Raw genomic sequence first — 25,161 nt, 5'->3', positions numbered from 1 at the left:
ATTAAAACAGCGGATACGCAAATAAATTGAAAGCTTTCAATTCATGGACGTATTCTTAGAATAGAGCGGAAGCCCGCCTCGTCACACTTTCCTAGATGTCCTATATATGAGTTTGAAAAGAAGAAGGAGGGAGGCACGTCACAAAAATACTCATACGCAACGGAGCAGGTAAGGTCTTGTGGGCGACGGCCATGTTAGGGCCAGGCGGACATCTCTTAATATGCTTGATGCTTTATCCCTTAGCTCTGGTTTACCCGCTGCCTGGCGCTCGGGGTGCAGACAGCGGCCATCTTGGAAGTCCATAAACTCTCCACCGCCCGCTGATTATTGGCTAGACACGGCCCAGATCTGAGGGCGGGACCTGTCAGCGCAGCGCGCGTACGCTTCCGTTTCCCTCGTGATCCCGGAAGTGAGCCGGCTGAAGCTGCACGGAAGATGGCGAGCGGGGCAGTGAGCGGCGGCCGGGGCTGCGGGACCCCCCTCTGGGGCCTCCTCCTGGGCCTGCTGCTGCTGAGTGGGGCGTGGGGGCGCGTGCACCACCTCAGCCTTCAGGTAAGGGGGGCGAGAGACCGGTGAGGGGCTGGGCTGGGGTGGGGGGGAGAGTCCTGGGCAAACCTGGGCAGGTGAGGGACAGCCCTGGTGGGGGTCCCCGCCCCTCCCTGGGGGCCCAGGACGGCGCCCCAGAGCAGGGTAGGACTGTCACCAGCTCGGGCTTTGCCCATCACCATACAGCGGTGATCCGGCCCGGTGGTGTCTGACAGTTGCCTCAACCTCACAGGTGAGTCTGGACCCCCTGCAGACCATCGCCTTTTAACCTCCTGTCAACGTCTAAACACTTTACCCACCAAATTAAACGCGAGATTACCGATATTGACATCATGTATATGTTGTAATATGTCCTATGTTCTGTATTTTTTCCTACACTGTAAATACTGCCCGTATGGTCTTTTAAAAATACCAATGACTTTCTAACCACAATTCTGCCACACCGTATATACCGCATGCTTTAGTCACATTTATTGTGCTGCCCTGAGGAAGCCCCAGGCCGGATGGCCATGTAAAGGGGCGAAACGTGTTGGCTGTAACTTGATGTTGCTCACCCAAGAGAAAGTCTCGCTATCCCAGTAACTGCATAAAACATGTTTGCAAAAGATTAAACTGCCCTCTGGAATTTTTTCCGCAAAAGATCACAAATAATCAAGATTTGTCCTGACACTCCTTTGGAGCTCTTTAACCTCCTGTCTCCACCCTTGCAGGTCACCTAGTTGGCATGGATACTCTTTAAAGCGTTGTCTTCTAGTAATGTAGACTGGGGAGAGACGACCTGGAGAACGAACCTGTCTAGACCTCGGGGGAGAGGACACCTTTGTGAGGGAGCCCAATGCAAAGATGTCCTAGTACATTCTGGATGGGGAATGGGCATGTGGACATGGGTGGCGCATGTGTTTCTGAAGGACCATGCTAGATACCCTCATGCAGAAGACCACAGGGCACTATGGGCACCACAGTGGAGGGGGCAAGGGGGAGAACATGGCCCTGGATTGAAATACTCCAGTGGAAGAGGAGATTTGTTTACATGGGTGGGGCGGGATCCTGTGGGTTTTGGCTATTTTGTGGTTGGTGAGCTTCTGTTCTGAAGGATATTTCAGTGTATAAATGCTTTAATGGCCTCACAAGTGAGGCAAATTAAGTACATGATTACCTGAGGTGATATTTAAATGGCATTCTGTACATTGCTTCTCCTGTTAAGTTTATGCTGAAAAGTATTTTTCCTAGTTTCCGGTTTTCACTTCTGGTGACTTGCAGTGGCATATTTCTCTTTTCAGTATTTGCCCCATCGACGAAGGTGGTTTTACCTTGCATTTATTTTACACAGATAGTAGTAGGATTTATACCTATTTCATGGTGTGTATGGTGTCCAAACCTAGATAAAAAGCAACATAGCATCCTTCAGTGTTGGGTAAACGGGACCAGTGCAGAGGAGGGGCGATGAGGGACCAGATTCTGTTTCAACAGTGGAGTACCTGTAGGAAAGTGTAGTATTATGTGATGATGCTGGTTATGCTTCACCATGCACAACTATCACAAACCTCCAAAGATGGTCCTTGGATTCACATTAATAAATCCTTAGCTCAGTCCTCGTAGCGTGGCAAAGAGCAGTTAGGCTTTATCACCTTGGCTGCTAAGGCAATTCCCATCCTGTGCTGGAAATTGCTATTCTTCTCTATTCATGACGAGCTCAGCTCGTCATAAGCACAGCTCCAGTGTGCCTCATGACGAGCTGAGCTTGTCATGAGCAGGAAAGGGGTTAATAGAGGAACATGTGTTAAGACTTTCAGAGTACCAACATGGATGTTAAGTACTGACATGATGTGAAAGAAATCTGACACCATTTTATAACAGTAAAGCGGATTTTTATCTTAACGTAGACATAAAAAAAATGAAGTCAGATACATGTAACTGGGGTTATGGATTTTAGAAACAATGAAAATTCAGTGCAAATTAATACAGTGAAACTTTATCATACCGGTCAATGGAAAAAACCACTAATGACAATTGGTCACTTGCAGGTCGAGTTGCGTGAAACCCTTGTAGGGTAAATGTGAGGCGTGTCCCTAAACCGGGCCACGACAGTCAGTTAAATTTTACCTGACCCATGGAGGCCAGGTGCAATGGTGTTCAGGCTGTCAAGTTGCAGAGAGGGAGCCGCGGGGAAGCTGCTTTTACTGCTTACATGGTGCTGTGGGAGAACAGGGTGCAAAATGTCAACAGCCATGGCACCGCTGACTTAGAATGAAGGTATTATGGAGTATCCTCTAGGTACAGTATTGAGTGAAGGGGTCAGTTGCCGGAAACGGCGAGCTTCTTCAGCCTCAGGAGGAACACAGAAGCACCCTGAAACTTTGTGGAAGGCAGGGCTACAGTTCCCACAATGCACTTTTCCATCTACTTCTGGGCAATTCCTCGTAGGGCTTGATGAGCAGCGATTCTTTTGATTTGGATTGTTGATTTACCTGCTGTTTGCAGGGAACTACTCTAAGGGAGTCTGAGGTTGCAAATGGCTTTCACTGGGGTCTCTCTGTCTGTGGGAACCAACCTTTAGCCTAGGATGAGTCAGGTTCATGCAGTTCCAAGAGCGTTGCCATAGGTGCAGAGTTGCCCTCTTTTGCTTTGTGCAAGTCCTGTTGTCATAGACTCGGGTCTCTTTGACCTCTCTGCAGATTGTTCAGAACTGAGGTTATGGTGTCAGAAGTGGCCCTTAAAACGTATATTTAGGGGTGTGGGTGCAAGTGGCCAATGGCTATTAGCCCCAGCAGCTAATCCGCCCCTGAAGTGACCACATCTGGTGGTGTAGGTCACCTTTTCTACCCAGACCCCACTATTTCTACCACTTTTGAAAATGGTAGATGTCGTCCTCTGCTGTACAGATCGGGTAGCCCCATCTAGAGATGTGGCTAGCCTTCTGAGGGTGTATGCCATCTGACTACCTCATTTTCCCACCCGTTTGGGTGCCAGTGTACCTGGGGGAGAGGGATGGCATTCCTTGTTTTGGGAGGCATTCCGGATGCATATTTGAGGAGGTGTAGCCTTTGAAGCTCACCACCTTGATGTGCCCCTTCACTAGCCAGCCTAAGAGGGGAGACATGATCTCCTTCATGCCCAGGCCTTTGTTCCCGACTACGGGGAGTGTTCAGACTGCTTGGTAGGAGGTCGTAATCCTGTCTTGGTGGCAGCAAGCGTGGGTGGTCTGCCAGAGCACAGGAAAACTGGGGCAACCAGGAGTGCAACTTCTAAGGTAGCCACCTGGGTGCATGCCACATCAGTCCAGGTACAAGATTCGTGTCTGAGGTGAAAAGGCGGATTGTTCGATGCTAAATATAACTTATTTAGGCAGTACCATAATGGAGCTGCCAAACTTTGGTTTGCCCGGGTGACAGTCTGTTATCCTATGGACCGTCTATCACTTATAGTGTCCTTTAATGGTAAAGGGCACTAGAGGGACATATAAGCTTGCACATACGTGTTCACACCTTTTAATAAAATGCAGCCTGCCTCCTGGGCTTTAGGAGGCCTTCCTTAGGGGTGCCTCACATTTCAAAGACAGTGTATTGACTTTGTCACACATGATGAGAGCAAAGTAGAGTTTGAGCAGTTTGCACTGCTACTGCAGACTGCAATGGCAAGCCTGCTTTCAATAGTACTTGGGCCACCCAGCGTGGCATAAACAGTGCTGCCAGCCCTGGGGTCCTTTTTACCACCCATGACCTGGATACCTCTGGTACCATATACTAGGGACTTATAGGGGGAGGTATAGTCCTTGTCATTTGGGGTTATCAATTCACACACGTTTTGGGGCAAGGGCACTAGCAACAGAGCATTTTTAGCAAGCTTCAGTGCACAGTCTGTAAAAAAACAGAATTAAATAGTCCAAATATGGGCAAAAGGGGGAGGTGGGACTGCAAAAAGCTTGTTTTCTTACAGGTATCCTCTGGAGTCTGACTTCTGAAGTGATCCATATGGACAGGTCGTTCTTAAAGACGAGGACCTTCAAAAGGGGCTTGCCAATTCTAGATTAGGATGGTATTTCACCTACAAAGAGCATAGCAAGACGAGGCCTTTGCAGCTCCTGTTCTTCTTCATGCAGCCTATTTGTACCACCTCATCCACCACCTCATCCACCACCTCATCCACCACCTCATCCACCACCTCATCCACCACCACCACATCCACCACCACCACATCCACCACCACCACATCCACCACACCCACCACCATCACTTCCACCACACCCACCACCATCACTTCCACCACCATCACTTCCACCACCCCACCACCATCACTTCCACCACCATCACTTCCACCATCACTTCCACCACCACATCCACCATCACATCCACCACCACCACATCCACCATCACCTCCACATCCACCATGACATCCACCGCCACATCCACCACACCCACCCCCACATCCACCACCACCGCATCTACCACCACCGCATGCACCACCACCACCACCACACCCACCACCACCACTACCACACCCACCACCACTACATCCACCACCACATCCACTACAACCACCACCGCATCCACCACTACAACCACCACCACCACCGCATCCACCACCGCATCCACCACCGCATCCACCACCGCATCCACCACCACATCCACCATCACATCCACCACATCCACCACCACTTCCAACGCATCCACATCCACCACCACTACATTCACCACACCCGCCACCATCACTTCCACCACCACCACCGCATCCACCACCACCACCGCATCCACCACCACCACCGCATCCACCACCACCACCGCATCCACCACCACCGCATCCACCATCACCACCGCATCCACCATCACCACCGCATCCACCATCACCACCGCATCCACCATCACCACCGCATCCACCATCACCACCACATCCACCACCACCACTTCCACCACATCCACCACCAGCACCACATCCACCACCAGCACCACATCCACCACCACATCCACCAACACCACCACATCCACCAACACCACCACATCCACAGCATCCACCACATCCACCACCACATCCACATCCACCACTACATCCACCACTACATCCACCACCACCACCGCATCCACCACCACCACATCCACCACCATCACTTCCACCACATCCACCACATCCACCATCACCACCACATCCACCATCACATCCACCACCCCCACCACCACCACATCCATCACCTCCACATCCACCATGACATCCACCGCCACATCCACCACCACATCTACCACCACCACATCTACCACCACCGCATCTACCACCACTGCATGCACCACCACCACCACACCCACCACCACTACATCCACCACCACATCCACCACCACATCCACCACCACATCCACTACAACATCCACTACAACATCCACTACAACCACCACCACCACCACATCCACCGCATCCACCATCACCATCACATCCACCACCACATCCACCGCCACATCCGCCGCCTCATCCACCACCACTACATCCACCATCACTTCCACCACCGCATCCACCACCACCACCACATCCACCGCCACATCCACCGCCACCTTATCCGCCACCTTATCCGCCACCTTATCCGCCACCTTATCCGCCACCTTATCCGCCACCTTATCCGCCACCACCACATCCACCACCACTTCCACCGCATCCACCACCACCACATCCACCACCACCACCACATCCACCACCACCACCTCATCCGCCACCGCATCCACCACCACTTCCACCACCACATCCACCACATCCACCACCACTTCCACCACCACTTCCACCACATCCACCACCACTTCCACCGCATCCACCACCACTTCCACCACATCCACCACCACTTCCACCACATCCGCCACCTCATCCACCACCACATCCGCCACCTCATCCACCACCTCATCCACCACCTCATCAACCACCGCATCCACCACCACCACATCCACCACCACTTTCACCACATCCACAACCACCACATCCACCACCACCACATTACCACCCCATCCACCACCTCCACCCCATCCACCACCACCACCCCATCCACCACCCCATCCACCACCACCACCACATCCACCACCCCATCCACCACCCCATCCACCACCACATCCACCACCACATCCACCACCACATCCACCCCACATCCACCAGCACATCCACCATTACCACCACCACCCCATCCACCACCACCATATCCCCCAGATCCACCACCACCACATCTATATGTGTGTGGCTCTGTGTGTGTAGGTGCAAATGCAATGTTCTTGGATTTTGGTCAAAATAAAATACACTGAACATAATCTTCACAAAAGTTATTTACAAAGGTTTAAGCTATTGCCATTATAAATTACAATAACTTTTATTTAAGTATTAATTATTTACAAAATTAAAAGCCATTGTTATTTGTAATATCAAGACATCTAAGTCATGTAAATACAACGCACATTGCATTACAAATGCTATAGGTGTCACATTTGCAAAAGTTAAAACTATTGACATTGTAACTGACAAAGCTATTAATTTTGCTACTTTCAAAACCAACACATAAATACAAAAAGTGTCATTTACAATACCAATAGCTCAAACTTTCCTAATGCGAGACCTATTGCATTTCCAATGCTTGTTTGCATATGTCACCCCGAGTGGAATGGGTATGCTCAGACGTGAGTCCCATGCACTCCACACCACTGGATTCAAGCAAGCCGGGCTGAAGACTGCTGGAATGCCAGAAACCGGTCCTCGGAAGCTTGTTTCCGGTCCAGGGCAGGCATGGCTTGGCAGTTCGGGCTGGACTGTTCCCATGTTGCACAGGGTCAGACTGATTTGCATATGGCCATGTCTGAACTGGGGTGGTGTGGAGGGCAAAAAAACAATGGATTTAGGCCCAGATCTCTGTACTGGGGTGAATGTATGACATTGTTCTGCATTCTGTGGTTTTTGCATTACTTTAATGGTGGCCACGCCTTTTTCTCTGGACCAGGCTCGCTGTAATCTAAATATGGCGGGCTTTAGAAAGGGATGCAGTACAGAAACTGCTATGCTAAATATCACTGATGACATTCATCGCTCCCTAGACAAAGGGGAATCCTCATTACTAATCCTCCTCGACCTCTCAGCTGCATTTGATACCATCCACCATCCCACCCTTCTCAACACTCTCAGACCGGTTCGGCTTAGATGGCAACGTATTCAAATGGTTCTCCTTATTCCTTCAAAACGGATCACAGCAAATCAAGCTCAGCCACTTTCTCTCTAAACCTCAACCTGTCTCACTCTGCGTCCCTCAAGGATCCATCTTCTCCCCAACCCTATTCAAACTGTTCATGGAACCACTCACCCTCATCCTCAAACAAGCTAATATCAATTACCACCTCTATGCCGATGACACCCAATTATATTACAAGATCAAATCCCACAAAGACATTCTCCACCTCAATGAGACCTTGACCAGAATTCAAATCTGGTTACATCGGAACCATCTCAAACGGAACCCGAATAAAACTGAAATCATCCTTTCCTCCTCCAAAAACAACACCCTTCCCATTCAACTCTGGATAAATACATCAAAGCTCTTAACTGCCCACTCTCCACCTCTAATTCTGTCAAATCCCTAGGCATCAGTATCGACCAGAATCTAAATCTCATCCCCCACATTAAAAATGCATCCAAAAGTGTGCTTTTCACCCTTCTCCACCTCAAGAAACTTAAACCATTTATTCCAGAAGACGATTTCAAACTTGTTGTCCAATCGCTTGTCCTTTCCAGGATTGACTATGGCAACGCCACTTTGGCTGGCACCCCTAAAATCCATTTTGCTCCGATGAAATCTGTCCTCAATCTAGCTGCGAGACTCCTCTCCGATTGTAAAAAAAAATTTGATCACATCTCCCCTGTCCTCAAAAATCTCAATTGGCTCCCAATAGAAGGAAGATCCACCTACAAGATTGCCTGCATCACTCACAAAGCTCTTTACCAAAACACCCCTTCTTACCTTACAACAAAACTACACAAAGCAGGTTGCTCCAGGTCCCTGAGGAGCACAAACTCCCTTGTCTTGATCCCACCCAGACTCGAATGTCAAAAGACCTAATCCTGTGCGTTCTCTGGTAACGCTCCTACAATTTGGAACACTCTCCCTAAGGATCTTTGCTGCAACCCCTCTTACCCTCTCTTCAAAAAGGAACTCAAAGTACTTCTTCTCAACAAGTATTGGGATATCTAATGTTACTGACTCTGACCATGTTCACTCCTTTCTCTTCCCTTGTCCACTCCTCTTCCCACCACCTCTCAATCCCATCATTCTCTCACTCCCCCTCTCTTCACCCCCCTCTCTCTCCTAACTTTTAATTATTCATTTTCCACTTAATTTTATCTCTCTGTTTCTTTGCCCCCTTGGCCTAGTTAAATGCATTATCATGCTGTAAATCTTTTTCGCTTAATTGTTAATTTGATCTCATTATGTTCACCATCCTTGTAAAGCGCTCTGATACTCTTGGGTCCAGTAGCGCTATATAAAACCTTTGAAATAAGTGAGAGCATGATATAGGGGCTTTCATTGCAAAAAAAAAGTTAGAGGCTGCTACCGTTAAAGCGGACTGTGCGGCCAAATGAAATAAATAAAGAAGCGCGGCCGCCATACTTGCAGTGGACCGCGCTAATAAAATAAATAAACGCGGCTGCTATAGTTAAAGTGGACTGCCTTAATTAAAATAAAAGCGGGTGGTGTGCTGCTTTTAGGGAAGCACGTAGTGGGTGGAAGAGGGGCAAATCATTGATGAAAATAGTGCTCACAGCCTAGAAAAAGCATACTGTGTAACGACACAAGTAACAAGTATTTGCAAAGCAATGGGTCTCTCATTTAGAGACTTTGAGCTATTGACACTGTAAATAGCTTACATTCTTGTAAAAGTGAGACTTATTGAATTTCAAATAATTTTTGTTTCCAAGCGCCCCATGCTGCGCTTGCATTTAAGAGCCACATGCCTCTTATGAGCTGCGTTTAAAGAAAGGGGCGTGGCCTCTATTAAGTGCCAGTGCTGCATTGGGCGCTTGGAACCAACCCACAAAACAAGCATTTGCAATGCAATAGGTCTCACATTTGCAAGAGATTAAACTATTGGCATTTTAAATGCGTTTTATACGTTTTGATATTTAACACATAAATAAAAGGCATTGTCATTTACAATGCCAATAGCTCAAACTCTTGTAAATGTGAGACCTACTTCATTTCAAAGAAGCGGCCGTCTGAGGATGAAAAGATTTAAGGCCAGAAGTTTTGGAGAAGAGCCCTGGCACCTATGTGAATGACTCTTCCATCACCCTAGAGGCCTTTAAGAAGCAGCAACCTCTTAGGACATTAAATAGCCTCCTCTGGAATCGGAGTCTGGTACGCCCTGCAACATCCCATCGCTTAACCCAAGGGGGTGCAAACAAAATTAACATGTTTCTAATACTAGAAGTAGGGGGTACTGTGTGACTGTCATCAGCACCACAAGTCTGGGGTTTCCTTTTACAAATGACTGTTTTTCAAGTTAGTCCAACTTGTTCAATAGACCGGAGCCAAGACTACAATTTCCAGAATGCACCAATGTTTTTTAATTTAACACCTGGTGCTGGAAAAAGGTGTGTAGGATGTGATCACCTGCCCTCAGGCTGTTAGTGCACCCACTCACCAACAGTTTGTCGTTTATCCACCCACACACAATGCTGTACAACTGTATTTCAATTTTCTGTTTTCCTAAAAAACCGCAGGTTAGAAATGTTATGAAATTACTCAACACAGACATTTTTTCCGCCTATGCAGCAAATTTGGTATAGAATTGTGATTCAGATGCCGGGGAAGGATTCAGCCTGATCGACACATTAGATTAGTTTATGGCCCAAGAGAGATTTGTACGGTCTTTCATCAGGGTTTACCTCGGGCAGGGAGTCTCCTCTTAATGAGGGTGAGGGCCAGGAAAATACAAGTAAAAATAAAATTTGCTAATAAGTCAATGTGAACTGTGGCAGGAAACCATTGATAAAATATCAGAAAGTCAGGCAGCCCACACACCTCTGTGTGACACATGCCCGCAAGGAATGGCGATCGGTTTAAACCTCTTAAGGGGTGCAGGCTTAAATCATGCCTGTGGCTCGCAGGGAGAAGTCCGACTGTCACAAAGCATGCATGCGCATTTCATTCAATCGCAGCTGCTGTTTCCCTCTGAGTCTTACCGAGACACTGACTTAACATCAGCCTATGGGGGCCCCACCCCGAGTCTTATATAGGTAACAATATAAAACACAAGTTAAATAAAAAAATGTACAAAAGCAAAGCAGGCTTAATTAAATAAACCAGCATTTGCAATGCAATAGGACGCGCATATATGCCAAACCTATTGCTTTGCAAATGGTAGTGATCCCGTACAACGGGGGGCAGCATGGACAGCGTGAGTATGAAGGCATGGTAGGCATGACGGCAACGGGAGTGGCGGCATGGGTTATTTGAAGGCACGGACAATGGGAAGGGGGGAGAAGGCACGAACAACGGGAGGGGGGAGGGGGGGAGTAAAGAATGTACCAAAGCACATTGTGCTTGCAGTAGGACAGCCCCTATTGTCAATGAAGTAAATATTGCTCACCCACTAGATAAAATGTGCTCATGGCATCCAGTATTAAATAGAAGTGGTTAGACAATTTACAGTTGTAGCAGCACTGTAGGTAGACAAATAGTAACACAACCCAAATCGTACTTGGTGCTCAAGGTGTGCAAGACATAAACAAGGTGGCGAGGCAAATGACAATTGTGATCAGCATAAACGGCGCATAGTGAATGGTGCTTGAATATATACAGTGAGAGAATGAATACAATTTGAGAGAACCTGGGAATTACAGGCCGATTAGCTTAATTGACATTTCTTAAATGATTTTTGTCTGGCATGTCCACGACCAGCTCCAGACCTACATGGAAGACAGCCCAAAATTGGCGGACCTCCAGGCTGGGTTTCGTGAGTAAATAAGTACAATGGATCAGGCACTTCAGTTTTCAACTATATATTGGAAATACATTCTACTTGAAAAATATCACCTTTTTGTGTCCTTTATGGACCCGAAGGCTGCATTTGATCTAGTCCCAATGGAATGCCTGTGGGAAATCTTTGGACAATATATCCCAGAAGATCTCGTACATATACTGATAACATTGCACACTGACATTTACGCCCAAGTCAGATGGAATAACCAAGGGGACCTGTCTGAAAAAATTCCTATTAACTGTGGGGTCAGATAGGGCTGTGTCATTGCTCCCACTTTGTTTTCTTTGCCTATGAACGGTCTGGTGGGGTGGTTGCATGGCTGTCAGAACGATGCCTCCAAAGTGGGGGACATCAGTACTCCAGTGCTGATGACGCATTACTCCTATCCCGTACTCCTATGGATCTCCAAGCTTTGTTAGAAAAAAGTCAGACGTTTTGTGGAAATGGAGGCCTTGAAATAAATACCAGCAAAACTAAGTTCATGGCCTTGAACCCACACAGTTCTTTTAAAAACAAAATTAGGTTGATGGAAAATTGATTGAGCGAGTCACAGGTTTTGACTTTCTGGGTGTCGGGCTTTTAGATAAACTATCCTGGAAACCCCAGCTTGAGAAATGTAAAACCTTGTTTTATTTATTTATTTATTTTGAAAGTTTTATATAGCGCGAACAAGATCTTTGCAGATATCAGAGCGCTTTACAGACGAAAAGAACAACGTGTGAGCAAATAGTATTGGGGTGGGGATGAGCCTGATTTCAGGGGGGAGTGAGTTCCAGATCCTGGGTGCCATTCCAGAGAAGGAACGTTTATACGTTTTTTCCTTGCGGAATCTTTGGGGCTTTAGCAGGAGATTGTTTGTGCCTCTAGTGATTCTAGAACCTCCGGAAATCGACAACTTTTGGGCGAGGTATCCGGGTGAGCTCAGGTGGACAGCCTTGTGCGTGATGCAGGCGATTTTCAGATGAATTCTCGCTTCAAAAGGTAGCCAGTTCAGGGCTCTCAGGTCAGGGGAAATGTGTGAGTGTTTTCTTGATCCGGTGATGAGTCTCGCTGCAGAGTTTAGAGAAGCTCTTATGGGTGCCGTGGTAGTTAGGGGGAGACCGCAGAGGGTGATGCTGCCGTAATCTGTTCGAGGGATGACTAAAGCTTGTACCGCAGTTTGGAAATCTTTGGCTGGAAGGAAGGGTTTGAGTTTCCTTAAGGTATTGATCTGGAAGTTCGCCCCTTTAGTTGCTTTGTTGATGTGTTCCTGCATGTTGAGGTTGGTGTCAAGTGTTATGCCTAGAGATTTTGCTGAGTCTACAATGGTGGGATGAACATTGAGTGCGGTTAAGTGTTTAAGCCAGATTTGAGTGGTAGTGATCTTAGCAGGAGGTGAGATCAAGAGGAACTCTGTTTTAAGAGCATTGAGCTTGAGATGATTAGCGGCCAACCATGATTGGGTGCTTCTAATCGTTGAGTTCAAGAGCATAATGTCTTTGGGTGATTGTACTTTAAGATAAAGTTGGGTGTCATCGGCATACATGTGGAATTGAACATTGGATGCCTGTAGCAAGGTGGTGAGAGGTTCCATAACTAGGTTAAACAAAGTTGGGGATAGGGAGGATCCTTGTGGGACGCCTAGCGATACCGGTATTGGAGAAGACATCAGGTTGTTACTCTTGAATTTCTGCGTTCTGTTGTGTAGGAAGGACGTGAACCACTTGAGCACAGTTCCAGATATACCCATTCTTGTATTTAATAGTTCGAGTAGGTTCTCATGTTTGACGGTGTCGAATGCAGAGGAGAGATCCAGAAGGATAAGGAGACGGGTATCGTTTTGATCTAGGATTTGGAGGGCGTCGTCAATTATGTGTATCATAGCAGTTTCTTCATCATAGATCTGCAGTGATTTCGAAAAACTACAGACTGACTTCTAGTGGGGCACTCTCCCCGGCCCTTGAGATCTGGGTGGGACTCTTTATGGGGCAGAACTTTAGGGCTACAGTGATACTAGTCGCCTACTAAGAGCAGAAAATGGGTTCCTGAGGTCACTATTAACATTTTCCACTAGTGTCCCTATGCTACCACTAAGATGGAACTTGAACCTCAAGAGGGTGGATTATGCCGCCCAGCTTAGACCTTTTAAGTACTGTACTAGACTATGGATAATCACCAAGTTGAACTCTTTTAGAATAGCCCTCAAGATATTAATTAGGCTCGTCAAAAATTGCTCTACTCCTTGACTTAGCGCAGTCAAAAAACTCTGCTTTAGCCTGCATCTGCCTGAGGCATGGGAAGACCCAGAACATCTGATTAGGCACCTAGATTAAGTCTCTTTACTGGGAACACAAGCTTGCAGAAGTTTGGCTCAACTCGCGCCTGGAGGACATGATTGACAAGTTTTTAACACACAAGTGTTCACCTAAATATGAACATTTATTAATAGGATTACTCACCATACTACTAAGTACCTTGTATTTTTATTTTAGAATTGGTTTGCTCCCCTTAAATTTGCCGGCTGCCATATGGATGAAGAGAGAATGTGAGGTAGGGGATTAATTTCCCCTTCTGCTCTGCGGTAAGGGAAACTGTGACTCACTTTTTGTTTTTTGCCTTAAGTACATTTTACCACGGACTAAGTGGATTATTCCAATCTGTCGCCATTTAGGCATTGGCCACTGCACATATGCTCTGCGTATTCTCAGCCACAAGACACATGAACTAATTGTATTTGGGCTTGGTTTCTGAGGTTCAGAAGTATGAAACTTGACTGCTCACCCCTTAACATATCATCACAGCGGGTAGGCAATACAATTGTGATGTATAATTTCTTTAAATATTTGTCCTGCTATTACCTGCACTCCCTTAGGGTGACTTTCTACACTTTTTTAATAGTCTTTTACTGTGAGAGATTTGTATACACGTCCCTTGGCAAACTGTTCCCGTGATGAGAAAGCACATGGTTACTGTTATTATTGAGCCACTGCCAGGTATTTTAGCAATCTAAATAGATGCAGTTGATCCGTATAAGATAGGTTCTTGGTATTTCATAGAGCTTGTATTACTATGAGGGCCTATCTGATAATTAACCACATCAGCGTGGCGCGAATTTTCGCGCTGTGCTGAACGTTCTTAAGAACGGGCGTGGTCATGACGGAACGGTTCCGTCATGAGCACAGCCCAACCGACGCTCATGACGGAACCGCTCCGTCATGAGCGTCTAAGGGGTTAAATTGATGTATACATTATTCTATAAAACGTTAGAGCCTCAATTATATGATCTTATGCTCATTGGTGCTTAATACTGGTTTTTAAGGACACTAGATTATTTAGTGCCTTAGCTTGATAAGGGACCCACAAGCTTTTAGTTGAGGACTAATGCTGTCTTTTTAAACTCGAAGGAAGTCGTATGTGTTGCACATCATAAACCTTTCTGTTTTTGAATGTTTAATTCAACTATGGGAATCTTACATTGTTCCAACAGGATAAGGTTATCAAAGCCAATTATTAATGACAGTGGGCTGTGTGGTGTGCAGTTTTTATAGTACTGTTACTTTATGGCGTTTTTATGTATCTGTTTTATCGCATTTTCAAATGCACTTTTAGGGTTGTTATTTTTTTGTAGCTGAATATTGTTACTACTACGAGACGACCCCATAGCATTCTGATTCATACAACCATAACCGCGCCACAAGGTTTAGAAGGTAAAAATGACACTGAGTGAGATGGTAAAGGTCAGACTCTTTGTCTTGTTTAGTGCCTGGCAAAATAAAGGATTATCACACCAAGCTAATGGCTACGGCCCCAACCTAATGAAGGGTGGTCCCGCCTTGGGCTTCCTGCTGTTGGTGTCCTGTGGCAGTCACAACTTTAAGACTGTTGTTGTGCTGTTGTATTTGCAGTTTCCTGCAGATGTGCTGTGATGCTTCTAAATTGTTTTGCTATTGCCCCCCACACCATTGTTCACCATTGGTATGCCATCACCGCAAGAGCTTCATGCTCTTATTGCGTTGTCTCCACCAAAACTCACTCATTGTGGGCATGCTGGTGCTCCAAGAGCTTTCATGCTGTTTTGGTGTCATCACCACTGTTGCTTGCTCAATATTAGGGGGCTGTCCCCTCAGAGCTTCCATGCTGTTATCATTTCATGACTACCAAAGCTTGCTCGCTGTTGGCTTGCTTTCACCCAAAGACCTTCCTGGCTGTTGGCACAATTCGTGCCCCCTGCTCCCTCATCCTGGATATGCTGTCACACCCATTCACAGCTGTTGGAAACCACAGTATAAACATCAGCCTATGGGTGTGGTGGCTCTTTCCACTTGGTTTTATGAGGAAATTGCACTCTATGCAAGCAAACAGTGCTCGCAAGTTGAGGCGGTGTCCTGCGTGGCGTCTTCTTTGTGTACACTATAGTGTGAATTTTTCTTTTAAAGTGTCCCAGACAATATTTCATATTGAGAAAAACATATTCAGAATTTGTGTTTTTGCTGAAACTTTACATTTGTTGACCTGAAATGGCTTAATGTAAATGCAGGTTCCCAAATCTACCCCGCCCAGTTGCAGCATTGGTTTTGCATGTTAGCTTTGTTTCAGACATTTAGGAAGCAGTCTCCCTTCTGGCCAACTGCATTGCCCTGTGCACTTTAACAGATGGTCACGAGATGCTGCCTTGGTCCACAAACTCTCCACTCCTACACAGATGTTTGCATACTTGCTTGTCACTCCAGGCAGATTTACAAAAATGTAAGTGCTGAGTCCGTGTTTGTGGATGGGTATTGCACAGAATACCGATTCTTTAAACTCCTTAGTTTTCTGTAAGTTTTCTTGTGTATGATTGTTGTCCAGTTGCATCATCTTGACCTGGCAATTTATTTGCATTCTACACTGGCAGTCTGCCCCTAATGGTTCTTGCTCATCTAACTCCTTCCCTGTCTCTTAAAATTATCCTTCAACAATTGAGCACATCCCTAGGTGCAGAAGCGTTGCCTTTGATCACAGGACCATAATGTCAGTCCCAAAACATACTGCAGTGTAGACTGGTCTGCTAATTTGGGTTCATTTCAGCCAATAGAAATACTCTTGTATATTTATACAGATGAGCAAACTTCGTATTTTGGGGTCTCTCTCCTCACTGGAAGACTGCAATGCTAAAAGCACAAGAGGTGTAAAATATTACGCACACTCCCCTCAAAAGTCTTCTAAACAAGGGCTGCTCTCTTCTGGAGAGGCAATCTGACTGGTCATCTGGCTCAGTGCCATTTCCCGAAAAAGTGATTTTTCCCGCCCATACAAGCAAATGCTAAGGAGAATGAGGCCTTCAGGTAGATCTTGGTGAAATTTCAACGCACACTCAGAGCCAAGGATCATTTGCATAGCCAGTGATGCTGTTATTGTCGGGGATTCAGCCACAACATCTCAGCTCTCCTTCAAGGGAGGAGCAAGATAGCAGTTCATTTCATCATTTGAGGTGAACTGATAGATGGACCTATGCTTTTCCAGCCTTACCTCAAAACTGCAAGTTTGAATTGTGTCAATGTAATATTGCTGTGGCTTTAAGTTACCAAACTCCATCTGCAATAAGCTATATTCACAGAACATCCTTATGCAGTATCTATAAGGCGGCCCAAGCATCATGATACTTTTTGCAAAAAGCTTCTTTGGGTAATATTAATAACAATTTAATAAACTTAAAAAATGAATGCTTACGGTAGCTGGCTCTCTATATAGTGCACTAAAAAGAAGTAGACTCTGTAGAGTCCATTGGTTCCCCGATCAGTTAACAGAGGCTAAAGTAGATTATGCTAACACTCTTTTGTGTGGGCGAGCAGCTTAGGCTTATCAGTGGGTAGTGCTAAGCATTTGTTGTACTCCCTGAGGCAATAAATGAAACATGTACTCTAGAATAAATCCGAAAACAAATTGGAATAATATCACTTCTTTTTATAGATTTTGTAAAACCATGAACTTGGGTACTGTTTTTGACCTCTTTATTTACAGGTAAGCAAATGTTTTAAAGTTGTGCGCCTTTACGTACAATGCAGTCCTATAGAAGGAAAAGGCATATGCATAAAGGTAAGCACAGTCAGTTTCAGGGAGTTCATCGTTTTTGGGTTGTAGTGGGACAAGGTCCAAAGTACTACCTGCAGTTCTTTGGGAACTGCCTGGGTTTAGCTGGGAGCAGGACGCTGGTGAGGTTCAAATCCGGCACATTCCCCAACGACTGGAAACGTGCAGAAGTCAATCCCCTCCTCAAGAAGCCCTCCGCAGACCTGACGGATCTAAAAACAAACAGACCTTTCTCTCTCCGCACATTGTGGCTGAGTCACTGAGAAGATCGTAAACATCCAGCTCACAAACTTTATCGAAGCCAACTCCATCCTCGACTCCTCCCATTCAAGATTCCGCAGCCACCACAGCACCAAGACCGCCCTCCTCCCCGCTACAGACGACATCCGCATTCTCCTGTACCAGGGCCACACCGCGACCCTCATCTTACTAGACCTCTCTGCAGCCTTTGACAGTCTCCCACTGCATGCTCACTGCCAGACTCCATGACGCCGGCATGCAGGGAACCGCTGTTTACTGGATCTGCTCTTTCCTCACCGGCTGAACCCAAAGAATCAGACTCCAACCTTTCCTCTCCAAACCCACAGAGATAAACTGCCGAGTATTTATTTCTTTTTATTTATAAAGTTTTATATAGCGCACACAAGAACCCGAAGGTTATCGGAGCGCTTGACAAAATGGTGGAAGGAAGGTCAAAAACCCAATATCTACATCAAGTAAGCATACACAACAAGAATAATCGCATGATTCACAGACCAATGGAACAAAAGCACAGGTATATAGCGGGCTACGAGGGGGGCACACAATGCGGTAAGGAAGATTAGTATCGCATGATAGAACAGTGGTTGTAGAATCAAGGATTTCGAGCCAATGCTCCTATCCCAGCTTTAGGTAGGAATTTGTCCATTAGGAATCTCTTGGTTTCCACTTTGAAAGCAGTCGTTGAGGAGATTCTGCGTACTTCCGATGGAAGAGAGTTCCATGTCTTTGGGGCAGCGCCAGAGAAGGTTTGGTGACAAGTTCTCTTTTTGCTATGGATGAGTGGTTTCAGGAGGAAAGTGTTAGCGCTTCTTGAGGCTCTCCTGCCACAGGATAATTCATGCTTTTGTGCCAGGTACCTGGGAGTTTTGAAATGCGGGGCTTTGTGCGTCAGAACGGCAATCTTTAACTTAGTTATATGTGCTTATTTCGTCTGGTACCTCTGACCAGTCTGGCCGCAGCGTTTAGTGATGCCCTTAGTGGAGCCAGGGTGTATTTGGGAAGGCCACAGAGCATAGCGCTGCCGTAGTCTAGTCTCGGCAAGACCAGTGCTTGGACCACCTGCTTGAAATCTTTTTGTGGCAGGAATGGTTTGATGTTGATCTAGTAGTTGGAAATTATCTATGAGAGCACAAAGTTGGAATTGTATGCTTTTCTCAAGTAGTTTGGCTAGTGTAGGGATGTTGGAGATAGGGCGGAAATTATTGAGGTCAGTTTTATCTGCGTTATTTTTTTTTAGTATAGTTGGCACCTGCACTGCTTTTAGGCAGTCCGGGATAGTGCCTTGTGCTAGAGGCATTTACAATCCTTGTCCAGGTGGGGATGAGTACATTCTTTTTTTTTAAACACCTTTATTACGAAAAAAAAAGCAATACAATTACAGACCTAGAACCACGGAGGCCGGCCAGTAGCAATAAATACCAAGTGCACAATGATACACAGCTCATCAGCCGACAACCCGAGGGCCCGGCAGCGATACCGCACAATAGTATAGAGAACCTGTGGTGATAGGAGGAGAAATGAAAGGTTTCACATTTTATATTTTATAAACAAACCTAGAAACTAAAAATTCCGAGTCGAAGACTATACATTTTAGTGGCTGTCTCAAACAGTAGGGGGAGCGATATAATCAAGAAGCAATTCAATGAAGGATGAAAGATCTCGAAGAGGGAGGGCGGCCGAGAGCAAACAAGTAAGTCATACACGATAGGAAATAAAGGACATGGAATGTACGGTCACAAGGACAGAGGAATGTCAGAGACTTCTACGAAGGAGGGGGGGGGGGGTGCAAATCTCTCCACAATACGAATTCATTGGCCCCATATCCTATCCCACTTCTTGGGTTTGCCACGGGCAACATATACAATTTTTTCTCTGAACATGCACCAGTCCATATTTTCTTTCCATGTCGAGACTAAAGGTGCCCTTTGAGACCCCCACCGTTGGGCAATATCCCTTTTCGCTATCATGTTGCAGAGGATGGCCCATTGAGTCTGAGCAACACTGCAATCATTCGGCTCCCAGATGTTTAACAAACAGCGCCTGGCCTCGGGCAATAACGCGACCCGTCACCTCTTCCATCACAGCATGCACTTGGTTCCAGAATGCCGCAACGTCCTGACATTCCCATATAATGTGAAGAAAAGTAGCAAGCATACCGCAGCCACGCCTACACAACCCATCCACGGAATAACCCATACACATCAGGCGTGAACCCGTGACATAGACACGGTGCAAAATCTTTAGTTGCATCAGCCGGAGACGCGCCGGAATCGCGACCTCTTTGGGGGAAGATATCGCGACCTGCCAGTCTTGATCATCCAACTCCAGTCCATCGCTGGTCCAAGCCCCACGAAGCTGTACAAGGAGGTCAGAGCGATCATTGATACGTTTTTTGTAAATGAGAGAGATAGTGCTATCGGGGACTCTATCTTCCAAGGGAGAGGACTCCGGAATAGTGGTCCCAGCTGGGAAGACCGACTCAAGCGCATGACGGACCTGGATATAGCGGTAGTGTTCCCTATCACTCAGTTTATATTCCCGTTTGAGTTCGTCGAAAGTCTTGATTCTGTTCTTGACCCAAAGATCACCGACCTTACTGATGCCAATGAGGTCTCACTGCCCATTCTCTCCGCCGCATACAGGGGGGTTGCTCTAGTTAGCTTGTCTGACCACCCCGTGGCCGCGGTTGCACTACCCCACACACGTACCGCCACCCCAGTGGGCCCCGTCAGATTCATCCCAGCCGCTCTAGAGTAGAGCGCCCTATTATAGTCGCCTCTCTGTAGCTGCCATCTATCCATTTTGAATGCGGGATTCGGAACAGGACCATACATGGCGTGGTTAACTGCACTCAGTTGAGATGCCCAATAATATTGTTTGATATCGGGCAACGCTATGCTGCCATCGTACCAGGGCAAAGTCAATTTCGCCAATGCAATGCGTGGTCGCCCGCCCCACACAAGCTTCCTCTGGAGGCCCTCAATTTCGTGGAAATAACTGGCAGGCACCAAATCAAGCGTGTTCTGGATGGCGTACAGGAACCGGGGGAGAGACTTCATCTTAAAGAGGGCCGCTCTCCCCAACGGGGACAGCGGTAAGCCACACCATGTCATGACATCCGACCTAAGCGAAGGAAGCAAATTTCGCTCATACCGTACTGCGGGGTCCAACGATATGTAGATCCCCAAATACTTAAAGCCGACGCGCGAAATCTGTATCGGACAGACGTGGGGCAAGGGAGGTAATTCTCCAGTAAGAGAGTAAATACAGGACTTGGCCCAATTAATGACCAAGCCAGAATTTCTCCCGAAGGAACTCAAGACGTCGAACAAGACTCCCAATGATTTACGAGGAGAAGTGAGGTACAACAATATATCGTCCGCGTACAACTATATACGATCCTCGAAGTCCGGGGACCACCTAATGCCCTTGAGCGATTGTTCCCACCAAAGACACGCGGCAAGGGGTTCAAGGGCAAGCGCAATGAGCAGCGGCGACAGAGGACAGCCCTGCCGTGTGCCTCTTCCGAGAACAAAGGGTTCCGAGGCCCTGCCGTTGACCACCACTTGGGCTAGCGTTTGCTCATACAGAAGCCTAACCCACCCGATGAAATTGGGGCCGAAACCAAATTTCGCAAGGGCCACCCACAAATATGGCCATTCCACCATATCAAAGGCCATTGAGGCATCCAGAGAAACCAAGATGGCCGGCTAACTAAGAGACCCCGCCCTTGCTAACACGCCGTGAAGACGGCGAAGGTTGAGCGCGGTGTTCCGATGGGGAATGAACCCAGACTGATTCGGGTGTATCAAATCGCTGACCACCGTTATCAGCCGATTTGCCAAAAGTTTCGCCAAGATCTTTGGCTCTACGTTCAAAAGCGAAATCGGCCGGTATGATGAACATTGTTCGCGGGGCTTCCCATCTTTATGGATGACTACAATGGACGCCAGTCTCTGATCCCGGGGAAGGGATCCAAGATCTCGCGATGCCGAAAACATTTGGCGAAGATGTGGCACCATTTTGTCTGGGCACATCTTGTACAGCTCAACAGGGATACCATTCGGGCCTGAGGCCTTCCCCGAGTGAAGGGAACAGATAGCGAGCGCTATTTCATCGGTGGAAAAGTCCGCCTCCATAAGCTCCTTGTCTGATTCCGATAGGCTAGGCAACGCGATATCTCCAAGTAGCAAATGTGAGTCCTCCTCTGGTCTGTCCGAGACCGGCGCGTAGACCTTCTGAAAGTGCTGGGCAAAGACCTCGACTATCTCAACTGGGTCCACAACCCGCGCTAGATCTGCCTTTTCAACAACAGGCACCACCCGATTCAATCTGTCTCTTTTGTCCAACCAAGCAATCAACTTTCCCGCTTTATCACCAACATCATACAGACGCCCCTGTTGCTCACGATTCATTTCCTTGGCCGCATCAGTCACCAGAGCCCTGTAATCAGACTGTTTAAGGGCCAAAGAATGTAATCCCTCAGGTGTAGCCCCAGACTCCATCTTCTCCTCCAATGCAGTAATTTCATTTTCCAAACGCACCACTCCCTCATTCTTACTTTTCCTCTCACTGGCAATCAAGGACAGAGTTTGACCACGAATCAGTCTTATAAGCCTCCCACAAGGAGATGGGGGAGGACACCGACCCCTCGTTCTCAGCAAAGTAATAATCCATGCATTTAAGCACCCCTGTTCTAGTTTTAGGATTACGAAGGTGCCAGGGGTTAATCGGAGCGACCCGGCCCTCAGTCCCCAACTGTACATCAATAGTGAGCCGGAGTGGTCTGAGATCTCCCTAGCAAGATGTCTAATTTCCCTTACAGAGACCACCTGCACCGCCGGTATAAGGATATAATCAAGCCTCGAGAGACTGCCATGTGCTCCCGAATAGAAGGTGTACTGTGACTGTCCGGGGTGCAGTTGCCTCCAGCAATCCACTAGACCCAGCGCTTCCAAAAAGTTGCCCAGCCATGATTGCGATGCCGGGAGAATTCTGGGGGGGGGGCTACGATCTTCAATACCACTGACAACCGAATTAAAGTCACCACCCACAACCAACATGCCCTCAGGGAACCCCAGGACCACCCTTCCCAAATCAGAAAATGTAGTGGACTGTAGGCCCGGCGGGACATATACAGAGAGGATGGAGATAATCTTCCCCTCCCAGCGGCCCATAATGGCCGCGTATCTGCCTCTATCATCCAGCACAGTGTCGTCTATCTCCAGGGGGAGGGAGTTCCTAACAAGGACGCCCGCCCCCCTCGACCCAGTAGTGAATCCAGAGTGAGCCTCCAGGCGATAGCCCCGTCTATTCAGTGCATGGCATGTGTTTCCTATGAGATGCGTTTCCTGTAGTAAAACTATATCTGGGGAGTATTGCAAAACTATCCCCCGCTTTATCCTATCGCCCAGACCATTGACGTTCCAGCTCAGCACCCTCAGCCCCCTCCCCCCATCCCAGAAATGAGAACAGTGCCCCCCACAAAGAAACAGGCACAAGAGATAAATTATGCAGCAGAGCGCAGCCTCGGAATATACAAAGAAACAAAGACCCCCCACCACCCCCAAGAGAATTCCCAAAACACACCCCGCCACCCTGCACCCCTGCGTTAGACCAAAAAGCCCCCAACTTGCAGTGTGCCTGTCGCCCCATTAAACTAACCTACAAGAAGAGAGAAAAAGCCCCTAGAGGAGGAAGAGTCCCGATTCCCCCCCACCCCCGCGTATTCACAATATATATATACATAATAGTCATAAAGCCACTGCTATAAGTCACTAAAGTTGGTTCGCCAGCGCGGACTCACTACTCCTGTTCCTCCAGGCCACCTTCAGCGCCCCTCGATTTGTTCCGGGCTGGTACGATGTGTCGGCAGAGTATCGAGCCAGTCACTGACCACCTCTGGGCGGTCAAAAAAAAATGCACATTCCTCATATTCAATCCTCAGGCGGGCCGGGAAGAGCATGGTGTACTTCAGTCCCATGTCTCTAAGTCGCCGTTTCACCCCCGTAAAGCCCATGCGTTGTTTTTGCACCGCCTGTGTAAAGTCTGGATAAAAACTGATCGACGCGTTCTCAAATTTAGTGGGACCATTGGTGTGTGATGCTTGAAGAATAGCGTCTCTGTCCCGAAAATTAAAAATCCTGGCTATTATAGGCCTCGGGGCGGCTCCCAGTTTGGGCTTTCCACCTGGGACTCTATGAGCACGCTCCACCGTGAAAAAGTTACTGAGGCCCTTGGGTGTTAAGTGGTTCAACACAAGGTCCTCCACCAGAAGATCTGTGGACAAGTCCGCGGAATTCTCCGGAACACCGACGATGCGGACGTTGTTGCTCCTGGCCCGGCTCTCAATCATCCAGCCGACGGGCAAACAAGTCGTTAGACGTTCGGAGATTGTGAACTTCGGTCTGAAGATCCGAGACATCCGTAGTAAGACTTGCAGTCTTAATGTCCAGGGACTTGACCCGCTCATTGGTCTTCACAAGATCCGTCCTAATGAGGTTGACTTCGATCGCCACCGTGTCTATCTTAGAAGCCAGTGTTTCGTACTGCTGGCCCATACAGGTATTAACACTAATTTACCCACACCACCAGGGGATCCTTTCGGGCGGGCGAAGCGATCTATAGTATTGGATTGGGCAATACCCCCTCGGTATGTGCCCCTGGTTGCTCGCTTCTTGTTCTCCGTCTTGCCCGCCATGCCAAGCAGGGCATCAGCTAGAAGTACCCGTCTTCCAAATCAGGATACGTGGCAGGATAGATGCGGGAGGCGGAAAGGGTCTCGGGAGCCCTGTGCTCACGCGTCCATCTTGGAATGCGCGCGAAGCTCCTCCCCGATGAGTACATTCTTAATTTCTTTGAAGATGGCCGGGGGCAACGGGTCAATGAAGTGGTTAGATGGATTGATGTTCTGAAGAATCTTGCTGATTTCTTTTTCACTGAATGGGTTTAGATGCCCCATGACGGATAGTCTGATCACTAAGAACAGATAGGTTTGCTCTTATCTAAGAGGTCAAGAGATGGGAGTAGAGCCTTCTCAGAGGTGAGTTCAATGGTGAAGAGTCTTGATTTCTCATTGAGGAAAGCAGCAAGATCATCGCAAGAATGGGGGGATGACTCCGGAATCCGAGTGGTTTGGGCCTGCCACTGATTGCTGTTTGACCAATTCTGCACGTTTCTTGGGGCGGTTTGCAGCTTGATCAAGTTGGTGTCTCAAATAGTCTGCCTTGGAGTAGCCAAAGGATCATCGCTCAGCCCCATGCTCTTCAACAACAACATGGCCCCCCTTACCGCCCTAGTCAGACAGCACAAAATCACCCTAGTA

General features: G+C 47.5%; 1 protein-coding gene across 2 annotated transcripts in view; it reads left to right on the top strand.

Moving 5' to 3' along the window:
* Window positions 1-386: 386 nt before the first annotated feature.
* The window catches only part of GPR107 (G protein-coupled receptor 107), a 230,880-nt gene continuing 206,105 nt past the window's right edge, over window positions 387-25,161 (top strand). The window contains exon 1 of one of the 2 annotated variants that reach the window (XM_086924821.1): window positions 387-552. In XM_086924821.1, coding sequence (XP_086780947.1) covers window positions 436-552 — 117 coding nt within the window. In that variant the 5' untranslated portion in view covers window positions 387-435. The remainder of the gene's footprint in view (window positions 553-25,161) is intronic. The other variant, XM_086924820.1, reaches the window with a different exon arrangement.

The sequence above is a fragment of the Lissotriton vulgaris genome, chromosome 5 (assembly GCF_964263255.1).
Source record: "Lissotriton vulgaris chromosome 5, aLisVul1.2, whole genome shotgun sequence".
NCBI classification, from domain to species: Eukaryota; Metazoa; Chordata; class Amphibia; order Caudata; family Salamandridae; genus Lissotriton; species Lissotriton vulgaris.
Note: the sequence above shows the minus strand (reverse complement) of the source record. Positions and strands in the feature narration are given on the sequence as shown.